The 19,480-nt window shown below is 54.3% G+C and overlaps 6 protein-coding genes across 6 annotated transcripts; 3 read left to right on the top strand and 3 right to left on the bottom strand.

The window, feature by feature from the left end:
* Nucleotides 1-894: 894 nt before the first annotated feature.
* CC1G_06519 (hypothetical protein) lies at nt 895-2,069 on the bottom strand (the record flags this gene model as incomplete). Its single annotated transcript, XM_001835064.2, has 2 exons — nt 1,965-2,069; nt 895-1,903 (listed from the first exon to the last, which is right to left on the bottom strand). Exon 2 carries the CDS (start codon nt 1,783-1,785, stop codon nt 895-897), a length of 891 nt encoding a protein of 296 aa, XP_001835116.2. The 5' UTR covers nt 1,786-1,903; nt 1,965-2,069.
* Nucleotides 2,070-3,693: 1,624 nt separating this feature from the next.
* CC1G_06518 (hypothetical protein) lies at nt 3,694-5,006 on the top strand (the record flags this gene model as incomplete). The annotated part of the gene is made up of 2 exons (XM_001835063.2): nt 3,694-4,718; nt 4,886-5,006. The coding sequence occupies exons 1-2, from the start codon at nt 3,748-3,750 to the stop codon at nt 5,004-5,006; spliced, it is 1,092 nt and encodes a 363-aa protein (XP_001835115.2). The 5' UTR covers nt 3,694-3,747.
* A 481-nt stretch (nt 5,007-5,487) lies between these two features.
* Nucleotides 5,488-7,487, bottom strand: CC1G_06517 (hypothetical protein; the record flags this gene model as incomplete). The annotated part of the gene is made up of 3 exons (XM_001835062.1): nt 5,488-6,126; nt 6,186-7,073; nt 7,140-7,487. The coding sequence occupies 3 exons, from the start codon at nt 7,485-7,487 to the stop codon at nt 5,488-5,490; spliced, it is 1,875 nt and encodes a 624-aa protein (XP_001835114.1).
* Nucleotides 7,488-8,766: 1,279 nt separating this feature from the next.
* Nucleotides 8,767-13,455, bottom strand: CC1G_06516 (hypothetical protein; the record flags this gene model as incomplete). Its single annotated transcript, XM_001835061.1, has 3 exons — nt 8,767-12,517; nt 12,976-13,064; nt 13,198-13,455. 3 exons carry the CDS (start codon nt 13,453-13,455, stop codon nt 8,767-8,769), a joined length of 4,098 nt encoding a protein of 1,365 aa, XP_001835113.1.
* A 616-nt stretch (nt 13,456-14,071) lies between these two features.
* On the top strand, nt 14,072-15,539 carry CC1G_06515 (hypothetical protein). The gene is made up of 4 exons (XM_001835060.2): nt 14,072-14,127; nt 14,648-14,745; nt 14,906-15,067; nt 15,287-15,539. Exons 1-4 carry the CDS (start codon nt 14,115-14,117, stop codon nt 15,416-15,418), a joined length of 405 nt encoding a protein of 134 aa, XP_001835112.1. The 5' UTR covers nt 14,072-14,114; the 3' UTR covers nt 15,419-15,539.
* Nucleotides 15,540-17,206: 1,667 nt separating this feature from the next.
* Nucleotides 17,207-19,439, top strand: CC1G_06514 (CAP5p; the record flags this gene model as incomplete). Its single annotated transcript, XM_001835059.2, has 6 exons — nt 17,207-17,628; nt 17,684-18,054; nt 18,109-18,372; nt 18,437-18,897; nt 18,950-19,239; nt 19,297-19,439. 6 exons carry the CDS (start codon nt 17,207-17,209, stop codon nt 19,373-19,375), a joined length of 1,887 nt encoding a protein of 628 aa, XP_001835111.2. The 3' UTR covers nt 19,376-19,439.
* Nucleotides 19,440-19,480: the final 41 nt, after the last annotated feature.

Below are 19,480 nucleotides of genomic sequence, written 5' to 3'. Positions count from 1 at the left end.
GAATGTAGAGGTTTCCTTCGCTTGCAATGTCCAGTTTCTTTGGGGAATTACTCGGTGCAGGTCTATCGGCTGTGCACATGCTTCGAAGATGCTTAGGAGGAAAGGTTGTCCAATGTTGTCAGAAGGGAGTATCCGAAAGGTGGTGTTTCGCGTTAACGTCCCGCAGGTTCCGGTTTGGCTGGTATACCGCGGCAAACATGTTCTCTGCCCTGACTGTTACCGCCTGGACTGAGCTTCTCCCTCTCAAGGCATGTGGGCTGGATCTACGATGTCGTTCTAGCAACTGGGACAGGACTTGTCTGTCCGGATTAGAAGGGGGCCGGAGAGCTCGGTACTCGCCCTCCACGCCTGTGACCCCGCTTGGAATCCCTCCCATGCATTACATCCTTGTTTGTCCACACGCAGGGAAGCCAGCCTATTCCCTGGTGCGCTCCTGACAAATCAAAGCTTCCCGTCCTATTCCTGGAGCCCGTTCAGGGGTTGAACTGACATCACAGCAGGACGTTCTTTCGCGACTTCTTCGACTCCGTAAACAGGACACTTCCTCTGCCAGTCCAGGGGGTTATCTCTGGTTACAGGAATGCTTTCCCCGTTTTCTCCATGATTCGCCATAACCCCTCCTTCGTTCTCTCATTACCAAGAGCAACCTGTCCTTACCGGTCCAGGTCTCTGGCAGGGACTCCAGCGCCTCCTCGTACCTGGAAAAGCAAGGGCCAATTTACTATGGACCCCGAGTCGGACCTGGGTTTCTTAAGACTCCTTTTCGAGACTCACATTGATAGCATAGCAGGCAAAGATCCAAAAGGCAATTGTCCGTACATTCAATCCAACTAGGTAACGTTGTCCATCAACCAATGTCCAAAAATACAATTCAAAGCTCTACACAGCCCACTCCTATACATCCATTTCCGACACATCTAAGACACCAGTCGGCCTTGGACCCGGGAACTCGGTGACAGTGACAACAACAGAGCAATCAGGGTCAGGAGGTCCACTGGGCGCAATGGTTCGCGTAATGGTGTTGGTGAAGGGGCAGCTGGTGAAGGACGGGATGGCTGGGTTGATGGCGCCGCTGGCAGGGATGGTCACGGTGACGACCGCGTCGTCGCAGAGGGGGCCGGACGGCAGGGGCACGGGGAAGGGTCCTACCGAGCCGCTGGCGGTGGGGCGTTGGGTGAAGACGGGGCCGCTGCTGGGGAAAACAGTTGGGCGCTGAGTTAAGACGGGACCGCTGCTGGGGAAGGGGAAGTCTCCGCTCGGGAATGCGCTGCTCGGGAAAGGGAACTCGCCACTAGGGAATGCACCACTCGGGAAGGGGAAATCGCCACTAGGGAAGGGACCGCTGGGGAAGGGGAAGTCTCCACTAGGGAAGGGCCCGCTGGGGATGGGGAATTCGCCACTAGGGAACGCACTAGAGACGGGGAATTCGCCGCTTGGGAAGGGGCCGCTGGGGAAGGGGAATTCGCCACTAGGGAACGCACTAGAGACGGGGAATTCGCCGCTTGGGAAAGCACCACTGGGGAACGGGAAGCCACCACTAGGGAACGCAGTGTGTCTCTGCGTAAAGACTGGTCCACTGCTCGGGAAGCCTGAGGGGAATTCACCACTCGGGAACGCGCTGCCACTGGGGAAAGGGAAAACCTGGAGCGTTCCAGTGGGACCGGGGAAGTCGCTGAAGGGGAACGAGCCACTTGGAACCGGGGAGCCTGAAGCGCTCGAGGGGAACGCCTGCGTGACGGTGATGGTGTTGGTGCTCGTGCAGGTGGGACCACCCGTCTGCGTCATGGTGACTACGACGGAGCAGTTGGGGTCAAAGGGGGGAATGCTACCCGTCTGTGTGATGGTCTGTGTGCTGCAGGTTGGGAAGCCTGCGAAGCTAGAAGGGAAGCTCGTTACGGTGACACTGGATAGGATTCACCGAGGATTAGCAATTTTGATAATGATATAGGAATTAGGTCACTTGCGGGAACGCCTGGACACCCTTGAGCGAAAGCGCCGCGGCAGCGACCAAGGCAACAAGCTGGCTTTTAGCGAACATGATTTAGCTGGAGCTTGGAAAATGGGATCTGGCTTTCTGAGGAGAAGGCTGTCAATTTTTACGTGGTTTATATACCAGTGGAACTGGTAACGGTGTTGCATGGCCGACATGATAGACAACAGAAGCAAGAGCACCAGGGAGGCCCTAGTTTCAGGCATGCTGAGTCGTAATCCGCCTCTGACGCCTTTTGTTACAGCATCCATCAGCATATAAAACACGGTCAGTGCTCCCCACCAGGAAACCCATCTACCTATCGCCGAAATGTCTAGCACCAAAATTTTGGCGGTAGCGTAGATACCTGTGCGATATCGATGTGCTTGCAATCTGATATTAGTACCTCCTGCGAGTCATGATATGGGTGGAGTCGACCGTTTCTTGGCAAACATTGACTAAAGTGAGTTGAGATGACGCGCGGGCAAAGTTCTCCATGGGTGCTCAAATGGAGATCGAGGCATCGTAGCGCGCGTTGCGGCCATTGCCCTTGCATCAACTGCGCATGGAGATCTCGGTTTGGCCTGCGGCACTCGATGTCCGTCTCTGCCTAGACTTTCGGTTACCCCTACATGTAGCGACCCCAACTTGAACCATTTTGTCGTACGAGTTCATTGACTTCGAAGGTATCCACTACATTTCCTCTGGCAAAAAGAACGTGAATCGCCACGTTCGAGCTCTCAATAGATCCTGCGTGCGTGAAGAAATTCAGATCAGGGGCATAGGTGCGATAATGGCGCCTAAAATTTCGTAAAGTCAAAGCTGATTGGATCTCTCTTCGACCACCAGGGTTCCTAATAGGTAGAAACCCAACTGGTTATTCCCACAATGAAAGGCGAGAAGAGAGTCATTCATACGCCTGGAAGATGTGTCCATGACCGTTTTTGAAATATCATGTCCACCATGAACGCAGCTTCGCGAGTCGGAGTCTCGGAGGGCGGGTTTCGTGTTTGCCATCGGCTTTCAGACCAAACATTGGACAGTGCTGAGTGAACCCTTCCTGGCCCCTACAACTTCTAGACGCAAGTTTTCCCGTACTCAAGACTTCAGTCTAAACATTTGTTCGCTGTGGGTACCACTGATCCTTGTTGAAGCCGCCGTGAAGAAGAATAACCCGAGAAGGACGTTTGTGCAGGATTTCTGGGAAATTCGGCCCACAGTTCCCTTATGCAGCATTTTTTAACCACCACTATGAAGACACTTGTTATCATTTGACGCACACAGGCGTAAGAGAAGCAGGTATTGTTGAACTATGCCGTTCTATAAACCTTCTGGCCTCTTATCCAACGGGATTCGTGAGTAACCCGTGTCGATATGAATGTGAGTACGCACCACTTGCTCATAAGTATCTCCGTGTCGATCGTGAACTTCATTCCCCGTAGACGCACTTGCATGCAGCCCTACATCTAGGGAAGTCATTGCTGATCGACTAAGCGGTTGCTAAGAATGACAGAAACAGTCGAGTGTAACATCTTTTACCGCATTGAGTTCGAGAAGCCCAAGTATAGAACTTCGCCGCTCCATCCACATGGCAAAGGAAGCGCCTCATTGACTATGGTTTCCCCCGAGATGATCAAGAGACCTCACCCAAAGTTACCACAACGCCACGAAGACGAGCTTCTTCCGCCTCTCCTGCATGCTGCGATGGGCTCAGTGTAGCTTAACTTAAACCAATCCTCTCACCAACACCACTCTCCTCCCTTTGCACCGTGCCAACCATGCACGACGTCTTCAGAACACTGCGCCGTCTCCCCTCGTTCCTCGTCAAGCCATTCCAGCGGCGGTACACTCGAATCAAGTTCCTCGACCTCCCAGACGACATCATCTACGAGATTAGCGGCCACCTGAGCGTTCGATCACTATGCAACCTTTCGTTGACCTGCCATCACCTTTATTTCAGCCTTCTCTTCCCCCACCTTCGACGTCTAGGCTTGGACGACCCCTTCACGCAAATCCATCTCGATGGCCAGAACACAACGGATGCACTCCCCGCACTCCGCCTCCTTCTCTTCCCCAGTCCCATCAAAACGCTGAGCTGGAAGGCGGGGAACGATCCTAGGGGTCTCGTGAGAGAGGCGGAGCAGCTTCGGAGGTTGGTCGCGCGAATACCTTCAGTCGAGTTTCTGGAGCTCGACTTTAGCAACAACTGGCCTGTCTCCGAATCGCGCTACGGGCATTCGGAAAACAGCTACTGGGCGTGGATACGTGTGTGCACCAACCTCCTGCACGTCGTAGCCCAGAAGTGCCATTTCGTGGTTATCACGAATCATTATCAAGTGTTGGCCCCATGGCTAACTTTTATCGGAGGGAAGCCTTACAATCTTGACGACGGGCTGTTATCGAGGATATGCGCGGAGTGGAAGGCAGACCTCGAGACGAAGAAAGTCCGACTAATACGGTCCCCCTCCAAGATCTCACTTTCCTCTCCTCCACACGCTCACTCAAACGAGACCTTTTCGCCTCCGTTTCCTCCATCACAGTCCGCACCCACCACGCCGGGATACACAACGGCCCGGCTTATCATCAACGACCCGGGGTTGTTCCAACGCTCCCTCTTTGGAGAATGGGCGTTGAAATGGGTGAACATGATGCCTCTTACGCATCTCGTCATCCACCAAGGACGCATGCGCCTCCCACTCCTTCGCCAGCTGCGACTGCCTGACCTGGTGCACCTCACGATCTCACGAGGGTACGGCCTCACCACCGCCGATATGATCCAGATTCTCCAATCCAACACGTCACTATCTACCCTGGACTGCCTGGAGACGAAGATAGGCACCACCAGTGGGATCGTTATGCTTCGCAAGCCCAAAAAAGGCTTACATAGGGGGCCCGGGGAGATTGGGTCGTCATTAGACAAACTGAAGGGGACAGCCACCTTCCTCAGGAGAATGCTGGAGATGGAGTTGGGTCTCGGGCGCTTGACAACGATTACGGTCCAGTTACGCGCGGAAAATATTCAGCAAGAACAAGCTAGCTTGTTGCGGTTCTACAAGGCGCTCTCACATCGAAAGAGTGTGTCCACTCTTATTTTTGAGCTTCCACCACCGCCGCGCTCCCCCAGCCAGTGGCGCTTCGAGAAATGGCTCGAATTGGGTGCAGATGGAGGCAAGGAGGAGAATTTCTCGGCACTGCCTGGTAGCATGCTACGGCACATCAAGAGCGTCCACATATGTCGCTGCCCTGGCTCGGACTCTTCGATACCCATGGACGACCTTTCCTCCCTTTCGCATTTGCTAATCAAATGGTTATCCAACTTTCCTTCGCTTCACGATGTTGGCTTTACGGGCCTGTTCGATAAAGAGAACGTACCGTCGTTCGTAGACTATTTACACCTGCTGTGTCCCAACCTCACCGTTCGCGTTGACGGAGAGAGATGGTCTTTGGCCCGGTATGTCAGGTAGTCGGGTTTGCATTGGACCAGTGTACTACGTACGATGTCAACTTTATAAACCTCGCTATCTACGATCCACCGTCGCACCAAACTCTTGTACCAACATCCTCACCGCCTCTTCCAGCTTCTTCATCCTCCTCTCGATCAACACCACATCCAGCACAAGACCTCCATCTCCCAACCTTCCCGCCACAGTTACCACGTTCGACACAATCTCCGAGCTGCCGAACATGTATTTGTAGCGACACATCACCTTTCCGAGGCCCTCCTGATTGAGTCCGGAGCGTGTGTGGCAGATGGCGCCGCTCCAGTCGACATCCACAACCCTCGCAACAGAGATGTTGGAGATGGTGATGTGCTCGTCCGCTTTGGCGTCGAAAGGGATGAACGATCGGAACCCTTTCTTTTTTGCTGCGTCACCGTGATTCGCCTCCGTAATACACCCAACAGCCTCCTTCATCCTCCTCCATATGAGGCTCGCATCCTCCTTCTTCACTCTCTTCCTCCCCTCCCTGATGATCCTCGCCAGACCCAGTACGCTTTCTTCCCTGATCCTCCCCACCTTGAGGAGTGGGAATGGGATTGGGATGAAGCAGTTGTGGGGGTAGTGGTTGAGGTCTGGGGCGAAGTATGGGCGGAGCGACGCCATCCCCGTCGTGTTTATCAGTTTTGAAGGGGGCGTTTTGGTATCGGAATATATAGTCTATCGCGATTCGATGAGATTCGCTCGATTAACGGGGAATCGGGAGTGAGAAAACGTACCTTGATCAACCAAGCAGTAATAATATCGCCAGTCGAAAGTCTCGCTCCTTCCGCCACATCACCGCTCTCATCCAAGTTACCATGGGAGTTCTCGAATGAGGCGGCAGCCTCCCGTCGAACTTTCTCCACCAACCCCTCCCAAACCCGCTTCGGAAGCACGACGATGCAGTTCTTCCGTTTATGGAAGTAGAACTGCCACATATAGTAGACGAACCACACGAAGCAGAACCAAAGGCCCACGATCGACGAACGGTACTTGAACTCGTCATCATCGCTTCCTTCGCTGACTTGTTCTCTGTCGTTGTATTTCTTTCCCGCGATAGCCCCTTCGGAATCCACCGTCCTCTTCGAATCGGTCGCACATTGAACCCGCTGCTCTCCCTCCAGCCCCTCCAGGATGTCTTCCAGTGCATTCCTCTGGAGGCCCGGGGTGGAGGGGAGTGGTGGGACGTCCCATTCCCTCCCGCTCAACTCGGCTTCGACTGCGTGGACGATGAGCGATAATCCCAGTCCATCAAAGAGACCATGTGTGAAGTGGATGCCGATGCACGAGTACTCCTCCCCTGCCCCTCCCTCCTCCTCGTTCACCTCTCGCCCTCTTTTGTCACCGACAGAACCTCCCCGAATATGCGTAACATGCCAAAAGGTCAACGGCTTCCCACAATAATGCTTCATCCTCCTCCACATCGTGTTCTTCCTCACTTTCTCGTGCATGAACAGTTCGGGTGGCAGACTGTGCGTTATTCGACCGCTGAGAAGGCTTGGTGTTACGCCGTATTGGGCGAGAGAGCGGGTAGAGCGGGAAGATGTTAAAACGTATTTTCGTGGTTGTTGGGCGGGGTCTTGGGACGAAGAAGAGTTGGGTGGTGAAACGCGTATTTGATATCCCTGCATGGTGCGATGTCAGTAACAACAGAAAATGGTATCGGAAGGCTCGAAGAACGCTATACACACCCGCTCACCAACCATCTCCAGCCTCCCACCCAACAAAGGCCACTTTTCAACGACCCGGTCAAGCGCCTCCCCCAACTTGTTGACGTCAATGTATCCGCGGACGAGCCATCCGGTGGTTATCGACGTCCCTTCGCCCATGAGGTCGTACAGTGTGAGTGGGTAGATCGTGTCATGTTCAGCTTGTTCAGGCTCGTATGATCGTCGTTTGCGCTGGTCGGTGTCGGCATGGTTGGAGTTGGAAGTGCGTGTGTCGGGCTGGGTTGGATCACGCACGGGGGGAGGAACGCGTCCGGGAGGGGTGCGTAGTAGGCACTTGGACGCGTCACCATCAGTGGCAGGCGGCGGCATTGCTAACTCGCAAAGTAGGATAAAACGTTGTGACAAGACTCTGGACGAAGGGGCGCCGCCGAGAAATATCTCCCACCCAAGAGATTCGAAAAAACGTCGCGTCGGTGAGGCGAAGCGGGAGGCGGCAGTGAACGTCGAACAGTCGCGGTTCAGGAAAGTCGAACATGGGGCCACCGAGAGCGGTTTTATGCCTTGGCATGCATGAGCCAATGCAAGGCCGTTGCTTGAATGTCTCTTCTATTGCCCTTGTCGGAAGCGAACGGCAACGCTCGAGAAAGGACCGGACGAAGAGGCAAGGCGTGTCCTACTGCTGGACCTTACAGCTTGTTCACCCGCGCTCGTAGCTAGGAGATAGTAGTTACCCCCAGGCAGAGCTCCAGGTTTACCTTTAGACGGATGGGTCAAGTCGGGAGCGCAGAACGAGATGCAAGTAGAAGGCCAGAGCGTTGAATGTACCCATTCAAGCTCAAGCACCACAGACAACACACGATAAAATCACATCACATTCTAAGTCTATGATAAAAGGCCCTAGAGGGGACAATCAGCATCGTTGAGCGAATGAGACGGCAAGTACGAGGACTGTCCACTCACATAAAGCGACATATATACAAACCAGAGTGGTTGAAAGAGCATAGTCGATGGTTTTAGCAAATGTATGTAGTTGATGAATTGGGAGAACATAGTAGTCAATGGATTGTTTGCATAGTCGACGGGTCAAGAATGAGCATAGCCGATGACGGTCGAGGCGCCATGGTATGATACTTCACATATCATATCACATCCCACTAAAACGCCCCTCGCGGTTGAGCGCCAGGGGTAGCGTTTCCGGTGGACATAGTAGTAGCGCATAGGCTTCCCGTACTTTCAGCGCCAACCTATAGAACCAAAATGGGATTTCATGATCGTCCCCAGGATTCTTCCCAGTGGTCCCCGGTGGTGCCCTCCAGTCCTGTGGATTGGCAGGAGAAGGCCACCCCCAATAATGACGAGCCTCCGTCCCGCGGATGGACAACATCGAGTGGTAGGTGGTAGAAGTTCGGAATTGTGAACTTCAACCCACCCCCAATCACCCGGGCCTGCTATCCAAGAACATAACCTTGATCCAGACTTGGATCTAAGTCATAACGACGGATCGTCTCTTCCTGGACAGCGAACTCTTCGCAACACTTCGAGCACGTACGACGCAATTCGCATACTATACCATTCCTCATTCTCTATCCGTCCTTCTTCGTGCCACCCGTACCGCACCTCATCCACCTACCCATCCTCAGTCCAGAATCTACGCCCCAACTCCAACACTAACACCCTGACTCTGATCCATCACACCCCCTCCTCCTCCTCCTCCTCCTCCTCCTGCTGCTGCTCCCGTACCAACGCCGCCACCACCACCAACCTGCATCGCCAACCCACTCAGCCTCGCAATCTCCCTAAACGCATCCACCATCTGCGGAACCACAAACGGCTCCCTCCTCTCCCTCTCCAAATCCCGCACAAGGTCTTCAAGCTGCCTCTTCTCCCTCCGCTCGGCGTCCAGCGCGCTTTCTAATTCTCTGATCTTGGCTTGGAGGTCTTGCGTGGTGGTGGTGTTTTGATTGTAGAGCGATGCGGGATCCCTCTTAAGGTCTTCCAATTCTCTACGGACACCCTCCAGCTCTCTAAGAGCAACTTCCAGCTCCCGCCTAGTATCCCCAAGCACACCCTCAACCCCCACCCGCACCCTCTTCTCCTCCTCCAACCCGCTCTGAAACTCCCTCCTCATCCTCTTCTCCACCTCCAAAATCCCCTCCAAATCCCTATTCTTCGATCTCTCATACCCAAGCGCCCTCTTCTCCCCCTCCGCGCTTTTCACCAGTTCCTCCATCGCTCGCTGGTCGTTCTCAGCGCGTTTGGTGAGATCCGCGATACGCGTGGTGAGATCCGAGACGCGCGTGGAGAGGTCCGAGATGGTCCGTTTATCCTTCTCTGAGCGTTTAGAGAGGTCCTCTAACGCGCTCTCGAGCTCCACACCCCTGCGTTTCTCGTACTCGAGTGATTGGACTGTCCGAGCGAGGTTCTCGTGCGACGCAGCTAGCTCCCTCCGCGCATCCTCGCGCTCGCGTTCGGCGGCGTCTAGTGCACTCTGGAGGTCCCGGCAGTGTTTCTGGGATGCGTCGAGGGCGGAGCGGAGGTCGGAGACTTGCTGACGGAGCTCGTCCCTAGTATCTCTATCTGCGCCTCGGTCTCTTTCACGATGCTCCCAATCTCGCTCTCGTTCTCGCCTCTCGCGTTTACTGGGCGACCCAGATCTACTACCCCTCAACTCCTCAACCTCCCTCCTCAACTCCTCCATCTCCCTGTTATGCCCCTCCTTAATCCCCTCAATATCCTTCTTGTACCGCTCCCGCATCTCGTCCAGCTCCCGCAGGTGTTTCTGGTCGAGCAGCCACATCGGGTGTGGTTTCGAGTGCGAGTGCGGCGGCGGGCGGGAGGGGGAGTGCGGGTCTTGGGTTCTGTGTTTATCCCACTCGCGAGTGTCTCGTCCGCGTTCAGGATCGCGTTCCCGCGATTTATCCCAGTCGTGGTCGAAGTGCTTGCTTTTATCCCTATCCCACTCGCGTTCACGAGTAGAAGTGGTAGCGTAACCTCGTTCCCGCGAACCGGAATACGCCCTCTCCCTCTCCCTCCCCTTCTCTCTCTCCCTCTCCTTCTCGTTCGAATCTCTACTCCTCTGATCTTTCGAGTCCCGACTTCTCCAATCCTGATCCCACTTGCGTTCCCAGTCGACGTCCCGCGAAGAACGATCTCGATCTCGATCTCCGTCTCCACCTCGGGAGAGACCCCTGTCTCGATCTCTTTCGTCGTAAGAACGGCCTCTGTCGCGTGAGAGGTCTCTAGTACCTCTATCATGAGCTCTATCTCTGTCGTGAGCCCCGCCTTTGTCACTCCTCTCAGCAGGAGGAGGGACCCATTTATACTCCTCACGTTCCCCGAGTCGAGGAACAGCACCTACACCTCCATTAACAACCACACCAGACCCTCCTCCTCCTCCTCCCTGAGCGCTCCCACTATGCTGCTGCCCAGTATGCTGTCCAGCAGCCTCAACCCTCTCAAGCTCCCTCCTCAACCGATCCAACTCCCCAGACAAAGTCTGTATCTCAACCTGCGTCAGCGTTACGTTTCCAATCGTCGACGCCAGGCCCATTGGCTGGGGCACTGCAGGAAGTGGAGTTGGTGCTTGAGCTGCAGTTTGGAAAGACGCTGTTGTGCTCGCTATAGGAGGCGCCACCAACGTACCCGGACTAGCGTGCGTGGCGGGTTGTCCGTACGCAGACACCGGCACCGGCACCGACGCGGAGCCTGGTGCAACTGGTACCACACTCGGCGGATAGCACGCAGACGCAGATGGGGGAATACCACCTGGGGCGGGATACGCAGTAGGATGCCCTGGGGGATAGCCCATCGGCCCCACTACTCCGTGAGTTCCCATCGAGCCTACTCCGTGAGTTCCGGCTCCTAGTATTCCAGCTTTACGATCACGCTCATCCTCATCGTCACCTCCGTGGTGGTGAGAGTCAACACCTGTAGGACTGTACGCTGGGGGGAGTGGTTCTGCGTGTGTGGTGCTGTTCGGCGGTTGGTAGTATGCTTGGGTGGTACTCGAATGTGGGTAGGCTTGGGCGCTAGAAGGTTGGTACGTCTGTGTACTGGACGGTGGTGGGTAAGGATGGACGTTAGACGGCGGATAAACCTGCGCGCTGTACGCAGAAGTACCATACCCATAACCAACAACCCGATGACCACCAATCCCAAGCCCAGACAACCCAACCCCATCATCCACCTCCTCCACTTTCACTCTCGCACCCGCACTCACGCCCATCCTAGGATTCTGAACGCGAATCGCGTTCGTACCCGATACCGAGCCTGGCGGTGGGGGAGGGGTCATCTCGACGTCCCTCACACCTCCGGCATTCAAAGGGATAGCATTGGAAGAAGTACCAGCAGAGGAGGAGGCAGGACCGAACCTCGACACCCTCTGCTGTTTATTGGGTTGCGAAGTATTATGACGATGAGGTTGCGAAGCCGTATGAGGAGCAGCACCAGCAGGAGGGGCCGTGGCAGCACCAGCAGGGGGAGCGGGAGCGGGTGGCAAAACAGGAGACCCAGGCTCCTCTTTCGGTCGTACCATCCCCGTCCCCGTCCCCGCACTAGGCTTCACCTTCGCCTTCGCCTTGGCTTTAGCTCTCGATTCCTTCGCGTTCGCATTCGCCGTAGCACTACTCCCTTTCGCAGTCGCCGAAGAGCCAGCCTTCGTTTGCGCATTTACATTGGACGCAGAGGCAGGCCTAAACGTAGACACACTATTCCCACTCCCAGTATGAGTAGCACCAAAAGCAGGAGCAGGAGCAGCAGCACCCTGAATGGCATCCTTGATAAAATCCACAGCCGCCACTTCAAGGTGCCGCGTTGTCGCACCACCACTGATACTATCATTGGGATCAGCAAGCCGCGCTCCTAGACCTGGACCCAGTCCGAGTCCGGTACCGGTACCAGCATCAGCAAGCCGCTCGCTCAGACTCATCTTGGTCGGACTCCGACTACTCTCAGCGGCGTCGTAAGCATCGTAACCGCCGTCCTGCCTGTTGTTGGCAGCAGCGCGGAGGAAGGCGCGTGGTGCCACCGGAATCGTGTTGGATCCTGTCATTTTGGGGTGCTGGGAGGCTGGATTTGAGGAGGGGTGGTGGTGATACGAGGATGACGGGTGGTGAGCAGAAGAAGAAGACGAAGGATCGGGGTGGTGAAACGAGAGTGAGCCCGGACCTGGGCCTGACGCTCTGCGCTTTGTTGGAGGTTCGCCGTTCTCCAGTCTGTGGTTGTAATCTTTGAAGTCTTTCGTATCCCTGTCTCGGTCTTTGAAGTCTCGCTCTCGCTCTTTATGCGAGGAGGCATTATTGGAATGATATTCCTTGGAAGAAGACCCGGAGGGGTGTGCACGTTTTTTGCCGCGAGGAACGGATACGGAGGGTGCGGTGTTCTCGGACGAGCCTGCTGGGCTGGGGTTGCGAGAATCGAATGCATATAGACATAGACATACACATGAGGTTGGATGCGTGTCGAATGTGTTGCGAGCAGGGGGGAGATTAGATAGAGTGAATGCGTGTTGTGGCGTGGAGATATAATGAAGGTGAGAGTGCGGCGTGGCGTAGGGCAGGGTATGGCGTGGTGCGGTTAGAGTGTAAGCCCAGGATGGTCGAGCGAGTCAAGTGGCGAACAGAGAGAGAAACACAAGTATATGTACATCAGTCCCCGTTTGCAATAGACAAAGCGAGAAGCGCACCAGAAGTGATAATTCACACTTGTTCTGTATGAGAGGACGCGGATCGCAGGAGGTCAGAGACAAGTTGTAGGTCAGGCGAGGGCCGTAGTCGGGGACAGACGAATCGCAGTCAAAAACGGGTCATAGAGGTGTCAGCAGACAGAAGACGACAAGCAAAAGCGAAACCAAGCGTACATGGACAGATCACTCAGAGTCTGCTTGAGAGCCTGCTGCAGATCGTGATCGTGCGGGCGAAGCTTGAGGTATAAATTCGTATGCAAGATCTACACCAACAAAACCGTCAGTATTCCATCACCTATACCCCTACTCCAAACTCCCTCAAGCAAAACTCCATCCCAAACCACCCTCCTCCAAACCCAAAAGAACGAAAACTCAAAGGGAAAGCCAGGCACTCACACCAAACTGCTCAACCCCAAACCAAGTCATCTCAACCACACCATGGCTAACCAGCGTCACATTCTCCGCTTTGGGATGTGGGATCTTCAGACCGGACAAGTCGCCCCTCAGGACACCCATACTCTTATCCGTGAATTTGGTGAAGTATTGGGTGGATTTGAGGCCGTGGTAGCGGATGGTGAGGGTGATGTCGACCATGGTACCGTTGGGTTTGCGGGGGCCGATCCCGCCTGGCGTTGGTTGGACGTGGAAGGACATTTGCGGGGCTTGGGTTGCGTGTTGTGTGTTGTCTTGACGGTAGGAACTAGTAGTGGGTTGCACCACTTGTCGTTGGGTGAATTCGTTAGATTATAGATGTCCAAGAGTGGACATGTACATATGAGCTCGCGACAAGAAAATATCGAGCAGGGATTGAGCAAGAAGGCCTCAAAGTCGAGGGAGAGAAGAAACAAGCGAGCCGCCACTTGCTGCGACGGCGAACTCGCTGACGAGACGGTCCGATCGGGTGTTTAGGGGCTTCTACGGCACGTGAACGGCACGTGTATCGATAATGAGATCGACGCGTCCAGGGCGCGTTCCCGTCCCTCCCTCTCATCCTCCGCCCCTCCTTCCCATCTAAAGTCTTTCTGACCCCTGTACAAACATGCAAGTCACATCAGCACACCCAGGCCATGCATAAAGTGACGACGTCTGACTGAGCTGACAGATTGAGAAGACCAGAACCTGAGGGAAGGGCTGACGTAATGCCATCTTATCTCAAAGGAAATCTCCGCCCGCCATTCCAGAGGGACGACATCGCTTGACATACACAGCTGCATTGGATACTTAAGGTACCCGCTTCGTCTTTCATCGACATCTCTTCGTCCCCCCACATCGATTGAATTCGTTTCTCCAAGTCTAACCTAGTCTAACTCATCATGTCCTGGCAAAGTACGTTCCTTTCGATGAGAAGGAGAAGGAGGAAGATGCTGATTGTATGCTCTGTTCTCCATTCACAAACCATTGGTTGTCCGACTCCAATTTGAACCCCGGTGTCCTGCTCGATGGTTCCGTACATCGATAATGGGATCGATGCTACTCTCCGCCCGTGCATCATCTGCATCTCTCTACGCCCGGCCTGAATCGATCACCCGCCCCGACGATCCTACAACCACTACTCGATGATCCTGCCGCTGCCCGCTCGATGATCCCGTCACTACCGCCACTCGATTACCTCCCCACCCCCGGTGACCTACCCGCACCTTGACCGACGATGACGACGACTGCCCAATCCCGCCCCACCGATGATCCCCTCACGCCCCTATTGCGATCTCCGCCATAACGATCCCCAACGCCCATCCTTTCAATGACGGTCGCCATGCCTCCAACCTTAACACGACACTTCAACGATACCACAACAACCCCACACCCTCACCATCCACCAACCCTCTCCACCCACGCTGACCCACAGCCTACGTCGACACCAACCTCGTCGGAAGCGGCCGCGTCACGCACGCCGCCATCATCGGTCTGCAGGGCGGCGTCTGGGCTTCTTCCCCTGGTTTTAACGTGAGTTGTCGAACACCCGTTCAAGGTGGATTCTTGGACTGACCTATCGTCCTACCACCCCTTGCTTTGCCACTCATCCCCACTCTCTCTTTCCCTCACTCTCTTGCTCTCATCATGCCCACCCATCCTCCTCCGCCGACACATCGGTAACCCCCACCAGCTCACCGCCGAAGAACAACAAGCCCTCATCTCCGCCGCCAAGGGCGCCCTCTCAGGCGACGAAGCCGGCGCCTCCCAACTCCAAGCCTCCGGCCTCCGCCTCCAAAACGAGAAATACTTCACCCTGCGCGTGTCAGAGCGGAGCGCCTATCTGAAGAAACAGGTGCGTTTGGCTTTTCTCTTTGTTTTTTTTTGGGGTGTGGCTAGGCTCCCCGGATATGGTTCCTTGTAATTCTGATTCATTTTCTTTCTGGGTTTTGCATGGTTTTGTGTTTGGTGCTTCCGCCGTCATCGACCTCTCGTCCACGAATCGTCGTCAATCCTCAATCATCCGACCTCTCGCCCGCGCCGGCGTACATAACATACACAACACAACCCACAGGCCGACGGAGCGATCGTCGTCAAAACCAAACAAGCCATCCTCGTCGCCGTCTACGTCGCCCCGCTCCAAGCAGCAGAAGCCACCCCCGTCGTGGAGAGCCTCGCTGACTACTTGGTTTCCGTTGGCTATTAAGTACTAAGTAGTTGGTGCGCGGTGGATGTGAGGAGGTCCGAGGGGTGTAGGGTGTGCTAGGAAGAGAGCATGTGGGGGTTGTTATAGTTGGGGAGGTGAGTTGGAGGAGGAAGGGTGGAGGAGGTGAGAAATTAGGAGGTACTAGTATACTACACTACCTGTCCGTTCGTCCGGTTTTCCGCCACCTTTTGTCTCCGATGCGAACACGTTTTGGATGGTCCCCCCTGGACTTCAAACGTCCCCCCCCCTCCCCCGAATCCCACCCTTTTTTCGCGCTTAGCTGTTACTGTCTTCTACTTTATTTCTACCAGTCTCTACTACCTTCTGCCTTTCTAACTGCACCACCGTTCTATTTTCTCTTTTTCTACCTTCTCGCTGCCCCTTCTACTACTTCCTTCGTACCACATCCCTTTACCCTCCTTTTGTAATGAACCAGAAAGAAACGGAAATGCTAAGAATATTCGAAGTAAGCATTATTGTGAACTGAGCCATCTTTCCTCACCTTAGACTCGCCTCCTGGAAGAGAATCAGATGAACCCATCAGGTACATAGCAAGCTCATCCTCCATCTCACTAGGCACGAAAATGCCAAATGGTAAATTAACTGAGCATTTAATGCCCCTACTTATCCAACAGGCGACTCTTTCGGCGGGGTGCCATGACAAGATAGTAATACGGAACCATTTCGCCCCCAGATCCAGATCTTACTAAGTAGAAAAGTAGAAAGGTTGGTGATTGACAGCCGCTCGGAATTCAACATTCAATACTCAGCGCCCAGTGAGCGCTTGAGCCCTTGCAAGTCGCATCCGTCCGAGCGTTGGGAAGAATCTCACGGATCACTCACTGTAGTAGTTGAAGTATCATCTGGCAGTTGGGTATGTATCAACGGTACCTTTGACCCGTGCGTTCCCCACCTCTCAGCGCTCAGCCTTTCGTCTACTTACAGATGTGCCTAAAGAGTTAAGTATAGGCCCGCGGATTCAACCTTCAAGTTCAAAAGTTCAAACGCATTTCTTGATCCGGGTCACCTTCATCTCTTCCTTTAACCATTAAAAGAATTATACTCCTCTCGCCTGCACTACCCCTGGCCAATTTTGTCGCTGTCGCAATCGACCCCCTTGAAGACTTGATTATTCTTACAAACCAGGCTAGCCGGTCATAGTTGAACGTTGAAGTTCCATTCTGATGGATTGTGTAGTTTTCAGTCCAATTTAAGGCATGTCAACTAAGGCCTCTAATAAGTATAGCAAGTCTTCAGGTGCTGATGAAAGACGCGTCTCGCTATTTAGTGCTGGAGAGAACACTCCAACATCTTGTTGAATGGTCTGACACAGTCTACATATAGACTCGGACATCGTTCTGAGGATAGGCGAAAGCCAGAAAGAGTTATTGGTACCCCTGACCTGGCGTACAAAGTCCGAGGTTCCGTTTTCCACGTCTTGCGGTCCTTGGCACCGTGCTGGTCATCTGTCGACCTGTGGCTCGGGTCCGCGCTTTACACTTGCTTTACACTCTTGATCTTTCCGCCAAATTCCAACAACGGTCCTTTACTGGAATCGCCCTCCAAACATCGCCACCGCAATCTCTTGTCAACGGTTTAGATGGCTGGGAATCAGAAGAACCCATATGCATGTCAAGTGTGCGGCAGTGCTTCCAGATGAACGGTGTTTGCTTCAAATCACCGTGAATAACGGACAGCGAAGAGCAGGCATCTGAAGCCTCAAGTTGCTTTTATCAAGGGCATGCATAGTCGTCGACGGCCCCTCTTCCACCAAATAACTTCACTGCAATGGCCATCTCGTCTCGGCGAATGGTGAGGTCGCTTTGCGCCCTCCTCGCCTGCGTCGTCATCGTTTCGCTCCTCCCAGAGTCGCTATTCTCCACCACGGACCACCACAGCCAGCGATTCGTCGATGTCATTGTCGAGCAGCAGCCCAAGACGTACAGGATCCCGGTGCCGCAGATCAGACGCAAGAAAAAGGTCGAGCCAGCGCCAGAACCAGCCACACCGGTCCTTGAAAAGCATCGCTTCCGGTCCGACGGTTTGCTGGAAGTCAATTTGAATGGGCCGCACCCGATATACGAGCTGATGTCTCGAGCCGAGAAGACTTGGAAGTCAAAGTTGAATCACGCCAGCCGGACACTGGAAGAAGCAGTGGAGGAGTACACCCGGAGGTACAACCGACCGCCTCCAAAAGGATTCGATCATTGGTGCGCGAGCTTTTTGGTTCGTTTCCGACTTGGAATCAGTCTGACCTATCTCTAGGTGGGACTATGTTGTAGAGCACAACGTTCAGCTTCCCGACGAATACGATCAAATATTCAACGATCTCGAACCGTTCTGGGGCATCGAGCCTGAAGACCTCATCGCCATCCAGCAGGAGGCGGAGACGAAGAAAGACTCGTACACGGTTGGCAAGACGGAAGACGGCGATGTCGACGTGTTAACTTACGCTTTCGAGGAAGGACGCTACCAACAGCTCATCGTTGGGTCCAGAGGCGTCGTGTCGCTTCTCCGTGAAGTCCAGGATTACCTCCCACCCTTCCGAGCCACCTTCTCACCGCATGACGGTCCCAATCGCATGTCGGACTACAACATCAAGAAGAGGGTCCTCGACGCTGCAGCTTCGAACCAGTGTACGTCTGCCCAATGTGCGATGCCTTGATCCAGCCTGACCGCCTTCCTATTAGACGTTCGAAGAGCAGACCTCCCAAAGATATCCGGAACGGGGTGGCGATTCGCCTGTGCCCCAGACTCGCTGCCCCGCCGCAGACCGCCTAATCTCGACGAACCCCCTCCAAGGCCTGCGAAGAAGACCTTTATCCACGACCATGTTCGCACCATGGATCCTTGTATCCACCCTAATCACTTCCACCAGCACGGCCAATTTCTTTCTCACAACATGGGGCCTTTATCCACGACCAGGGGCCGCCCCTACCTAGCCGTTGGCAGTCGTATACAATAGCCGGAAATGAACCTTTTAATTTCTTTCTCACAACATGGGGCCTACGCCTCAAGATGCAATGGTTCCCGAATTCGCCCAATGCTCGACGACACTGCACCACAACATTCGGTACCCGACCCCCTATGGCTGGGTTGAAGATATCTACCCTCGCTCCGACGACCCACCCTTTGACGATAAGATCGACGACCGCCTGTCGTGGCGTGGCCGGAACACGGGCATCTTTCACTCTAGCACCACGCTATGGCAAAACTCGCAGCGTGACTTCCTAGTCGGCTTCGCAAATGAACTCGAGGGATCAATCAAGCTTCTTCCCCCCAATGTCACCGAAACCGAGCCACTGGGTGGCTTGCGGGAGATGCGGAAATCGAGACTTAATCCGGCTGTCATGGACATCGCGTTTGCAGAGGGCCCCATAGCGTGCTCGGAAAGCACTTGCAAGGAGCTCGAGGCTATTTACCCTTTCCGGCCTTACCAGGGGGCCAAAGAGGCAGGCCAATACAAATATGTCATTGACGTAGGTGCTCCATATGTGCATCGTTCCCGCAGGCTACTAATCAAATACCCAGGTCGACGGCAACGGGTGGTCTGGGCGGTTTAAGCGCCTTATGACGAGCAATGCCCTTATTTTCAAATCGACCCTCTACCCTGAGTGGTACGCCGACCGCATCCAACCTTGGCTGCACTATGTTCCCATCCAGCTCGACCTTTCCGACCTCCACGACGCGCTCGTGTTTTTCCGGGGCGATGGAAACGGCGAGGGTGCCCACGAAGACCTTGCTAGGACGATAGCCGTCGCCGGTCGAGAGTGGAGCAAGACCTTTTGGAGGAAAGAAGATCTTGTTGCCTACTTTTTCCGGTAAGAGTGATTCAGATCGTCGCATATAGCGGAAGCTCTAACCTTTCTGTCGACAAGGCTGATACTTGAATATGCGCGCCTGATGAGCAAGGACCGGGAAGCAATGTCATTTGTGTTGTCATACGATGAAGACTAACGGACAGGTTTTGTATTCGTTATACACTATCTATCAATCTATATCGGTTTCACTTGGAGGTTATTCACACACACACATTTCAGTTACCTCGTTCTCGTTATTCCA

The sequence above is a fragment of the Coprinopsis cinerea genome, assembly GCF_000182895.1.
Source record: "Coprinopsis cinerea okayama7#130 chromosome 12 map unlocalized cont3.12, whole genome shotgun sequence".
Taxonomy (NCBI): Eukaryota; Fungi; Basidiomycota; class Agaricomycetes; order Agaricales; family Psathyrellaceae; genus Coprinopsis; species Coprinopsis cinerea.
Note: the sequence above shows the minus strand (reverse complement) of the source record. Positions and strands in the feature narration are given on the sequence as shown.

Bases quoted from the DNA above. Each gene is read 5' to 3' on its own strand.
- CC1G_06515 (XM_001835060.2), top strand. The intron at 14,746-14,905 runs GTGAGTTGTCGA...AACCCCCACCAG, and splicing joins CTTCTTCCCCTGGTTTTAAC to CTCACCGCCGAAGAACAACA. The intron at 15,068-15,286 runs GTGCGTTTGGCT...CACAACCCACAG, and splicing joins GCGCCTATCTGAAGAAACAG to GCCGACGGAGCGATCGTCGT.